The sequence below is a fragment of the Aphis gossypii genome, unplaced genomic scaffold, assembly GCF_020184175.1.
Source record: "Aphis gossypii isolate Hap1 unplaced genomic scaffold, ASM2018417v2 Contig01102, whole genome shotgun sequence".
Lineage (NCBI taxonomy): Eukaryota > Metazoa > Arthropoda > Insecta > Hemiptera > Aphididae > Aphis > Aphis gossypii.
In genome coordinates this window covers 3,315-15,730 of record NW_026083461.1, presented here as the reverse complement: position 1 = coordinate 15,730, position 12,416 = coordinate 3,315, and the positions used below count along the sequence as shown (strand labels likewise).

The following is a 12,416-nucleotide window of genomic DNA, read 5'->3' as shown; positions in this document are numbered from 1 at the left end:
ACCAATCAAGGAAACTTTTTAGAATTAATTAAATGTTTGCCAAGTATCATCCAACGTTACAGCACCATTTAAATACAATTGAACAGCACAAACGAAATCGACTTACATTATTATCACACGATACCCAAAACAAACTATTAAGTATATTATCAAATATTGTTCGTTCAACAATTTTGAGTGAAGTTAAAAAAGCTGGTATATTTTCTGTAATAATTGATACCACTACTGACGTATCAAATTAGAGCAATTTTGCTTAGTTATTAGATATGTTTTTGATGGAGAAATCTATGAACGTCTTCTAGCTCTAACAACTACCCAAGATGCATCTGGATTTGGCATGTTTCAGGTTTTTTGTAATATAACTGAAAATAATAATTTGAACTGGAAAGAACATCTTTGTGCTCAAGGATATGATGGGGCTGCATCAATGCAAGGAGTGTATTCCGGTTTGAGGACACATATACAAAACCATACCCACGAGCAATTTATATATGGTGCTTTGCACATGTACTTAATTTAGTCATTGTAGACACTTGTGACATATGTTTAGAATCAAGGAACTTTTTCGGCGATGTACAGGCATTAAATGAATACATGAAAGCTCGCAAAAGAACCGCAAAATTTGTAGAATTACAAAACAAGAACTATCCAAATAAACTATACGCCGTCTTAAACATTTTTCGACAACTAGGTGGACTTCTCATGATAGAGCATTAACTGTAATATTTGAAAAATATAAAGCATTAGTACAAACATTACATTTTTGCAAACTTCTGATGATTCTGATCGTGACTCATTGTCAAAAGCAAAAGGTTTAGAAACAGCTATAAATTCTTATATGTTTGTTATTACAATGATTTTTATACAAAAAATATTTCAATTACTTCTCCACTGTCTAAATACCTTCAGTCCAAGAACTTGGATTTTACAAGCATTAGCACTAGTCAACGATTCCAGAAAAAGGTTGCAAAGTCTTAGAACAGACGAAGAATATTTGAAATTAGTTGACGAAACCAAATTGTTTGTGAATAAAAATACGTACGTGAGACAGAGTTTAAATTCTCCGACCAAGACGGCGGAAAGTTATGCCAGGAGAACTTACTGTGGATGAAGTATGTTTATCACCTACTGACCGTTATAAAACTGAAGTATACTTTATTGTTCTTGATGCCATTATAATGTCCATTTCTACGAGATTCGACAGTCAAGAGAAGAGAATATAAAAAGACTTATGTCTTATTCTCCTCAACGAATATTGAAGTATAGTAATGGTATAAACAAGACATTACCAGAGGATGCATTTAATGAAATTGAGGATTGGTTACCTGGAATTAATATAAACGATTTAAAAAATGAATATTTAACTTTAAGTTCATCATTAAAGGTTTACTTGATAGCTGTCCAACACTGCCCAAGCAGTTGCATAAGAATATTTCTAAGGAACAAAATGAATGCTCTCAAAGTTCGACCGATAGTGACAGTGAAGAAAATACATCAATTACATCACAACAAATTATTAAAGTTTTATCTAACTACAATTTGAGTCAAACTTTCCCCAATTTATACTTGGCTTACAAAGGTTTACTGACAATACCTGCCTCATCTGCATCTGCAGAGAGAGCATTTCAAAGGTAATCTTGCGTTACTAACATAATTATTTTTTTATTTGTTATCAAAATAGTTTGAACTTTGAAGTTATAGTTTTTCATAGTTTTATGTACATTTTATTACAGGTTAAATTAATTAAGACTAGACTACGTTCAACCATTGGACAAGACCGATTGGAAAGTCTGATGATTCTTAGCTGTGAAAGAGATATAAGTATCAATTATGAAGAAGCAATTAACATGTATGCTATGTCATCAGATTTATTAAGAGATAAGCTGATATTTAAATAAATGTGATTATGCCACTTCTGCAGTTTTAAAAAATAATTGTATACATGTATCTATAAAATTAAATTATACATTAATATGTACCTACACGAAAGAAACATGTATATTTATTTTATATATTTATTATGTAATTATAATTAATTAATAAATAAATAATATGTGAAATTATTGAGATTTTTAGTTGCCTATAATATGATATTCAGAAAAAAATGTAATCTAGGTTGGGGGGGGGGGGTGAAGTGCCGAAGTACCTTGATACCTATTTTGGTTCAATGAGGGGGTGGTGGTCAAAATGTTTAAAATATACAATATGCTTCAAAGACTAAAAAAGTTCGCGCCGCCACTGGATCATTATTATAACTTTTTACTTCTTTTACTACTTTTTACTAACTTTTATCAGGTTCATGCTTAGCATTATTTTAACGTACCCCCTCTAATTTATTCTTGACAGAAGATATTTAAATATTTTAAACACTTAATTCATAATCATGCAATAGAAATATTTATTTTAAACAATGCCATGTCCAACCCATTTTAAAATATTTTGTAGATAAATCATATTATATAAATACAATAATACCATGGTCCATGACGTGTCACCATGCCACCATCACTATATTCAGATTAAATAGATTTTTATACAAAATTTAAAATAAGACCTACAAGTATAGTATAAAAAAAGGAGGAGTGAGTTATATACCTAATAATTAAATCTAAAATACTTATTTAAATATTAGATCATTATTATTATTATTTTTAAGTATGAAATAGATAATTGGGAAAAATAAGAATATTATCTTATGAAATATATTATTATATTATTATATTATTTATATATTATTATTATTAATAAATAATATAAACATTTTAATTCATATACTAGTATTTAAATTAGTAATTATGTTATTTTGGTTTTGTTGAATAAATTATTATTTTTGTCATTAGTATAATATTATTTGGAATGGGTGGTTATTTTTAAAAAAATTATGCTGTATTTTATAATATTTATAATATATAAGACAATTAAAAAAAGTTATTATCACATAAATTATTAATGTTTTGAGTTTATTTATCCAATTCATTATTATTATTTTTATGGTAAATTTCTTAAAGTTAAAAGATGATTCTTAAATTAACTCTTGAAAATCTCCCTTCATCATTTAAAAACATAATAACTGTAATTAATGATGACATTACAACAATACGGTCAAATTTAAATGATTTATCAAGTATGGCTAACCTAACCTTGGATAGAAGAATTTTCTTTTAAAACTTGTACTAAGTGGAATGTTAGGACATCTGTCCCTAACGGTAAATACATTCAATGCAGGTTAGTCTCTTTATTAACTTTTTATATTGAAATAAATTATAATTGTAAAAATGATTTACCAACTGTATGATTTATCTTTTTATTGTCATCTTAGAAAACAATATGTGTGCCATCATAGCTCTTACCACAAGGTTGATAGAGACAACAATAAAGAGGTAGATCAAAAAAATACATACTGTAAAGCCACAATTAAAATTGTCATCAAAGTTGATACTGTTTCTACGAGGAAAACAGATCCATTTGTCAAAGTAAGTAAACATTTTTTTTAGCCTTACCAATAAATTAAATTTTAAACAGTTATGTAAGTTATGTTATTGTGTATTTATTTTTTACCAATTATAATTTATCATTAGGATTTTTATTAATTTATAACAGTATGTAATAAAATGTATTTATATATTATAATTCTTACTACCAATAATTAATTTATAGTAGCTACTAAATATGCGTTGTTAAATATATTTCAGGATGGATTGCTAACTATAATCACTATTGTAAATGATCATAACCATAATTTAAACACTGCTGAAGCACTGAGATACTTAAGTGCAAACAAGGATCTTAGAATGAAGTTTGAAGAATATTTCACAGATGGTATGACCATATCTGAAGCAATGCGGTGGGTTCTTTTTTTTAAACTTAACTTATAAATAAAAGGATACTAGAATTAAAGTTATTATGTTTTGTTGATTCACCTTATAATAGATTTTAAAAAATGATAGTCTATTGCTAATAGTAAAACCTTTGTATTTTTAATTTTTAAACTACACTTTCAATTTACCGTTTACCTACCTATAAAACTATTTTAATATTTAAAATAATCTTAATGGGTTTATATTTTTACAACAATTCGGTTTTGGCTATAGGTATCATGAAAGTGTTTTAACTATATCTGATTGTCCTATTGAAGATTTTGCAAATGCAGGAATTAATCCAACATATAGAACAATTCAAAATTGGCATGACCAATGGAGAGTGTTAAATCTGGGACCACGTACTGGACAAGGGGTTATCAAGGTAACTATATATATTTTAATCGATAAAATAAAATAGTTATCCACCAAGTATTTAGGCATAAACAATACTTTTTCAAGTTCTGGTATGTAAAATGTTTAAAAAAATTTGTAGAACAATATTAATTATTATTAGCGATATTTTCAATATTTTAAATCGATATAACATTAGTTTACATTTTAAAGAAATATAATTTGACTTTAAAATGGTACATTAAATTCACATACTTTATAATTGATTTAATCTTTATTTACAGTTTAAATGTATATATAAAGTTAATCAGTAAATGTACACATTTATTATCTTATATAGGTAAATAATTACATGTCCCTATACATTTGTTGTAATAATATCATGTTGGAACAAATCAAGTTGACACCCCGTCATGAATTTTTTTATGATTATTAGTTTTTTTTATCTTAATTCCAAATTAGTATTAAGTAAAATTGACGAAACAAACTGTTAATAAGTTATAGAAATAAAAATGTCAGATTTGTGACTAGGGTGCTAAAAATAATTTAAATCAATCATTATAACTCAATTAATAAATAGTTAAAATATTAATCTAGAAATTAGAAGAAAAAAAAGAAACCTATGCTGAAAGTGGAGTTTCAATATTTTTCCAATCTGAACCATTTGCTGTGTTAATATTAACGCCAATCATGAAACGAGCCCATGATTTACCTCTTTCAAAAAAATAGTATTTGTTGACTCAACAAGTTCATGTGATCCACAGAACCATTGTGTAACTATTTTATTGACGCCATGTGCAGCTGGCGCTGCTCCTTAGGTGTGATAATTACACAAGGTCAGAGTGAAAAAGCATATAAAAGTGGATTTACTCTAATTAAGGAAAATGTCAAAAATGCATTTGGAGGACAAGGTTATCCTTCTATATTTTTAACTGATAATTCTGATGCTGAAATAAATGCTCTTATGACAGTATGGCCAAATTCAACTTCACTTTTATGTATTTTTCACGTTATGCAAGCAGTCTGGAGATGGTTATGGGATAGCAAAAATAGTATAAAGAAAGAACATCGGACATTAATGATGCAAGCATTTAGGAAGATGTTATATTCTGATACTGCTGAAGAAGCTCAAAAAGCATTTTACTCTACTCTTGATGCAGGGAGCATATATCCAAAATGGCAGAAATATGTAATTGTACATCACTGGGAGCACAAAGAGCGTTGGTGTTTAGCTTGGAGGGACCATACAACTAGAGGCCATCACACAAATAATTATAGTGAGGTGTCAGTTAGAATTTTTAAAGAAAATGTGTTATGCCGAGTAAAAGCATATAATGTAGTTTCACTTGTAGATTTTTGCTGCACAAAATTAGAAGAGTATTATAAAAAAAAATGCCTTGAGTTTTCCAACGACAGAAAAGCTACAGCTAGATTGTATTTTGAAAGCATAATCAAGAAAAGTAATTATATTACAAAAGATAAAATTATTGTAGAAAATGAGCATTACTATGTTCCTAGTCAAAATAACCAACAACTGATGTATTGTGTTGAGCCAAGTATAGGAATTTGCTCTTGTAAGGATGGTATGTACGGAAGATTTTGTAAACACCAAGGAATAATTTATGTATTTTTTAAATGTATTGGGGTTAATTTTCCACCTATAACTGTAGAGGATAAATTTTCAATATCAAAATTAGTATTGGGCGATAAAGCGCCCAGTAAGACATTTTATGAAGGACTTATACCTAAAGAGGCATTATACCAGCAACATGAGACTCATCTAGTACACTTGCCTATAACAGAAATACACAAACAAGATGTACATAACACACATGAAAATGATCATGATATTACAAAAAAACAAATGTTAATAAAAAGTATACCAGTATTCAATGCAGATAGTCTGATACCAAATATACAGGATAGTTTTACTGTATTGGAAGATAAAAAAACTTTATTGACTAACAATGTAAAAAAGTTCAATCAATCTACTCTTGAAAATTTACTTCAATTTAAAAATAGATTGGATAAAGTTTTTCAAGGCTTTGCACCTGTTTAGCCCGTATAGCCAAAACCCTTAAAAAACCCTTAAAAATTATAAAACCATAAACCCATATAACCCGATTGATTTTGATGATATATAACCCGAAACACCCAAAACCGAAATTAAATTTGGGTTTTAACCCATAACCCGTATAAATAAAAAAAAATGTGAAAATGAATTCAGTTTTTCATAATTGGGAACACTGGTTACATGTGAAACAAACAAACATAGATCTATTTTGATTATTTTGAATTGTGTTATTTTTAAACTTTTTATATAATATTATTATGTCTGTACTCCGTACTCCGTAGTGAAAAAAAATTGTTTTGTACGTACTTTTCTACTTCATTTATATTAAAAAATAATTTAAAATGCCTAGAAAAAAATGTAGTGGTGTATATCAATTTTTTAAACTAAATGTTAACACTGGTAAGTATGTGTGTCAAGTTGAATCTTGCAACAGTGAAATATATCCCCATGCAAAGAATTGTGAACGACACTTGGAAAGCAAACATTATGAAGTTTACAATGAACATTTTCAAAAGCAAAAACCCCAAAAAAGATCTATTGAACCAAATGACCACATAGTGGATATTCATACAAAGGTAAATACTAAATTATAAATTTTAATTTTAAAATATAAATATACAAATATACAAAATATTGAAAATAATTTATGTAAATACTTAATTGTTAATATCTATTAAATTCACAAAATATTTTAATTTGTACTAATATTGAACAATATAAATTATAAGTTTGATACATATACTGAATAGTATGAAATCTGTTTGTAATTAATAATTAGTATAGAACTGTAGTATTTTAAAATATTTTTGATTTATTGTATAATATCTAATTATATAATATCTGTTAAATAATAATAAATGTTGTACTTTTATATTGTTTTCATTTAGAAGATAGCTAACCTATCTGTACCAAAACAATTAATTCAAAGTACATTAACCATGGTGGAGACAATAAAAAAAACCATTAACATACAAATGTCTCCAAACGATTTAATGGAAGCGTGTACAGATATGGTTACACTTGATGGTAGGCCATTTGACATTTTTGAAGATGTTGGTTTTCGCAAAATTATTAACCCTATATTAAAAGGAATGGGTAACAAAGTCACGATTAATAAAAGAAACATAAGGTGTGAAGTTAATGAAAGAGCAATCCAAATAATTGATGAAATAAAAAAATTGGTCAAAAACCGTTTGGTATGTTTAAAAATGGACTGCGTATCCAGAAAAGATAAGTCTATATTGGGAATAAACATGCAACTTTCATCAATCAATTCAACTAAAGCTGAATTAAAAACATTGGCCATGGTTGAATTAACAGAGAAGCATTCAGCAGCTTATCTCAAAGAAAAAGTAAGAGTAACTAGAATCTTAGAATACTTATTGACAAATTTAATTTTTAATTACTATTAAAATTGTTTTATTTGACTAAATACTATTTGAAAAACTTGTAATTTTAAACCAAAGTTTAACTAGTCCAACTAGGTCCACTTAAAATTGAAAATTTGAATTATTGAAAATTAAAATTAAATTATTTTTTTATTTTTTTATATACTTAATATTAAATAATAAATATATTATATTATATTTTAAGGTTTATGAAGTTCTTGCAAATTTTAATATTAAAAAAAAACAAATTTACACAATAACAACAGACAATGCTAGGAACTTTGTGAAAATGGTTGACTTAATTAAATGTGATAACGATGAAGATATGCAAGGTAAAAAATTAATTTAAAATAATGAAATTAATTTAGTTTCTATAAACATTTCTTTCACTTATTAGATGACATAGTATTAGATAATGTCTTAGAAAATATGGATCCTGAGCTTGAAATCTTGGAAAATGATTTGTTTACTGAAACATCTAAAACTGAAGAAAATTCCAGTCAGGTTGAAGGTATGAATCAAATGAAGCCTGTTACTACTTTGTTAAGGTGTGCAGCACATTCCCTTCAATTATGTGTTGAAGATACTTTTAAAACTGATGCTGTGCGTTTGATAGTTACAAAAGCTAGAGAGGTATAATTTATTTATACATTTAACTTATACTTTAATTTTCTATTAGATAATTAGAGGGAAATGTTATACTCTAATTATAATATAACAATAATATTACTACATAAAAATTAAAAATTGTAGTTTCATGCTGTTATGTAAAATAAATAAAGAAGTTTTTTTCAAAATTATTTTTATAGGTTGTAAAGAAGTTGAGGACACCAACAGTAGCAAGAATGGTAAAGTCCTTAGAACCAAATTCTCTTAAAGCAATACTGGATGTTCCGACAAGGTGGGGAAGCACTTATGACTTGCTTTTAAGACTCCATAGATTGAGAAAAGTTTGTAGTGATTTATCAGAAACATACAAAGAGTTATATATGAACAATGATGAATGGAATATCATAGACATTGCGGTTTGTTTAACCATAATTAATTTACTCTTTACATATTATTAAATTATTTACTATTCCTTTTCACAATACTTCATCCTCAAAAATAAGATATTAATATTTAATTATCCTAATTTTACTGTATACTTAGTGGATAGTATATTATAAACAATAAACATCAAGTTTAAAAATTAAGTACATGTACCATTTTTAACAGATTAAATCATTTGAACCAGCCAAAATTGCAACTGTTAAAGTACAAGCAGAAAATTTGACAATAGGAGATTTCCACGGAATTTGGATAAAATGTTATGAAGATACTAAATTGGTGAATTCAATGATTTCAAATATTTTATGCAACTCTATGAATAAGAGGGAAAAGTTATTATTTGGAAATAACATTTACTCGGCAGGTAAAATAAAAATAGAATAAATATATTTTAACTTGAAAAAAATAGCTAAATAAAAGATATATTACATTTTATAAAATATAATATGTATATAATTTTTTATATTTTAACTACAGTATCTCCTTTGTCACAAACACATACCAAGATACTGTTTAATTAGGTATTTGATATTATGGTTACAGGAGTGTTTTTAGATCCAAGGTACCAATGTTTGCTAGATGAAAGCACTAAACATCAAGCTAAATCACATTTGATAGAAGTGTTTAATGTAATGAACGCACTCAATTCTGAAAATTCTGATCAAAGTAAAACAATTATTTCTCAAGATGAAGAACCAAAGACACTTGTTCCACATGTTAATGATACTGATGACAGCCTTGAAGCCTATATTAGAAATAAAACTAACGTAGCTTTGGAAAATAATTTGGATATTGAAAATTTGAATAACTCAATGCCTGTACCAATACGTTTGTTACTTGAAAGTTTTGATGGTACTTCAAGGTTACACAATTCTGTTGATGTTAGGAATTACTGGGAAAAAGAAAAAAACTCAAAACCAGAACTATATAAACTTGCACAACTTCTGCTCAATGTACCAGTTACTCAGGTTTGAACTCCTGGGTTAAAGCAAATATTAAATATAAATTAAATTCTTAGGAAGTTGTTACCTCATGTTGAGTTAACCTAGCCTGACTTAACTTAACATGAGGTAGGGGAGGTAGGGTCCCTTAGAATTTGTAAAAGTCTAATTGTTAAAAATTTCCTTTTTTGGTCTATAAAACATGATAGCCAATAGGGTTATAATGTAGGAAAGTATAGTATTAAACTATTATTTTAATTTTTAATTTTAAATTTTCAGGTGTCTGTGGAAAGGGCGTTTTCTGGGCTGAAGTTTATTGCCAGTGATCTTCGTATGTCCCTAACCCCGCAAATCTTACAAAATATTCTAATTATAAGAAATAATTATATTTATTCTAAATCTAAGGAGTCACTATCATAAGTTGTTGGTTGTACTTTTTATATAATAATGTATTATATTATTATTTAATATTTTGTTGTTAAATCATATATTTAATATTGTAAAATATAAAAAATATTAAAATGTATATTAAATTAAGTGTGGCACTACTGTATTAGACATTGGTACTGAAAAATTAATTATATAACTTTAAACATTGCTTAATCAAATTTAAAAATTTACGCTCAACAAAATTGATATATCACTCTAATTAAATAACCCATAACCCAAATAAATATACTGGCTAAACAAAACCCATATTCTTTAAAATTAAGGAAACCTGAAACCACAACCTCTATTTTTTTTTGAAGCACCCGAAACTATAACCCGAATAAATCATTTGGGTGCAAAGCCTTGGTAAAAACAGAAGGGCAATTTAATACATTTTTAGCAACTGCTGGTTCTATGACAATACCATTACGGCATAAAGATGGTGCAGCTATTAGAGTACAGCCGGCTACAATTTCTAGGCGAAGACCAGGGATAACAAGAGGTAGCAAGAGTTTACCATCAGGTAATTTATAATAAAATAACAATATTATGTCTTAACAAATTTGATTTTGTTGTAGGTAGACCAGCTTTAAGTGATCATGGTCCATCTAAAAAACCCCAGGAAACTATTACAAAACATTAAACTTGTTTGACTAATGGAAAATCTCATTGATTATTTGTAATATATTAATTAAAAGAATAACTTTAAAAAAAAATCAATTCATTCCTATATGGTGTTACTTTTTATACAAATATTGAAATAGAAATATGTCATTAGTCATTATTATTTATTCTTAAGAGGACAATCACCCGTTGTTTGTCCCCATATTACAAATACATAAAAGAGCAAATTGTATGGTACCTATAATCAATAATCCATTTAACTCTGTTTTATTCAATATTATTGAATTTAAAAGTAAGTATAAAGGTAATCTAATGGATATCACATTTTAGTTATGAGCATTACAATTTCAAAATTCTTAGAACTCATTTTAAATTAAAATGTAAAAATAACCTATGAGGTTCATAAGATAATATTCTTATTTTTCTCAATTACCTATCTATTTCATACTTAAAATAATAAAAATAATGTGATCTAACATATAAATAAGTATTTAACAATGCATATTTGATAGCTACTATAAATTAATTATTGGTAGCAAGAATTATAATATATAAATAAATTTTATTACATGGAGTTATAAATTAATAAAAATCCTAATGATAAATTATAATTGGTAAAAAATAAATATACAATTACATAACTGTTTAAAATTTAATTCATAGGTTAGGCTAAAAAAATGTTTTAAAAATTTTTTAAACATATTGTTTTCTAAGATGACAACAAAAAGATAAATCATACAGTTGGTAAATCATTTTTACAATTATAATTTATTTCAATATAATTCAATATATTTCATAAGATAATATTCTTATTTTTCCCAATTATCTATTTCATACTTAAAAATAATAATAATAATGATCTAATATTTAAATAAGTATTTTAGATTTAATTATTAGGTATATAACTCACACCTCCTTTTTTTTATAACTATACTTGTAGGTCTTATTTTAAATTTTGTATAAAAATCTATTTAATCTGAATATAGTGATGGTGGCATGGTGACACGTCATGGACCATGGTATTATTGTATTTATATAATTTGATTATCTACAAAATATTTTAAAATGGGTTGGACATGGCATTGTTTAAAATAAATATTTCTATTGCATGATTATGAATTAAGTGTTTAAAATATTTAAATATCTTCTGTCAAGATAAATTAGAGGGGGTACGTTAAAATAATGCTAAGCATGAACCTGATAAAAGTTAGTAAAAAGTAGTAAAAGAAGTAAAAAGTTATAATAATGATCTTACACCTAAATAAGTATATATATAAATTATTATATTAAATAATAATAATTTGATTTCATTTATCGCGCCAAATGTGGAACCAATGAGAAAGCCGTATTTTCGTATGGGTTTTATTTCGTGTGCATAATGGTAATATGCGGCCCGTTTTTACATCATAGTCCGCGCTCCAGTATATTCTTATCTATCTGAGTGAATATTGTATACAGCTACTGATATAGATAATAAACTTTATCTATATCTGTGATATTTTATGTTTTGTTTATATTCCATATGTTGACGTTGTTGGTAGATTACGGTTTTTAAAATTTTATTTCTATTATGAATTAACCATGTATTAATTGTAATCATTTTAAATCAATATAATTCTACGTCGTGTTGATTCCTTGTGTAACAATTACATATTAACATCAAGACGAGCCATTTCTTAAAGATTTCATTATGTAAGTT

General features: G+C 26.6%; 1 protein-coding gene and 2 pseudogenes across 1 annotated transcript; all 3 read left to right on the top strand.

The window, feature by feature from the left end:
* Nucleotides 1-594: 594 nt before the first annotated feature.
* LOC126555786 (uncharacterized) lies at nt 595-1,898 on the top strand (annotated as a pseudogene).
* Nucleotides 1,899-3,015: 1,117 nt separating this feature from the next.
* Nucleotides 3,016-5,029, top strand: LOC126555787 (uncharacterized; annotated as a pseudogene).
* Nucleotides 5,030-5,046: 17 nt separating this feature from the next.
* Nucleotides 5,047-10,736, top strand: LOC126555789 (uncharacterized). Its single transcript, XM_050210666.1, has 3 exons — nt 5,047-6,253; nt 10,470-10,616; nt 10,672-10,736. The coding sequence occupies exons 1-3, from the start codon at nt 5,176-5,178 to the stop codon at nt 10,734-10,736; spliced, it is 1,290 nt and encodes a 429-aa protein (XP_050066623.1). The 5' UTR covers nt 5,047-5,175.
* The last annotated feature ends 1,680 nt before the right edge of the window (nt 10,737-12,416 follow it).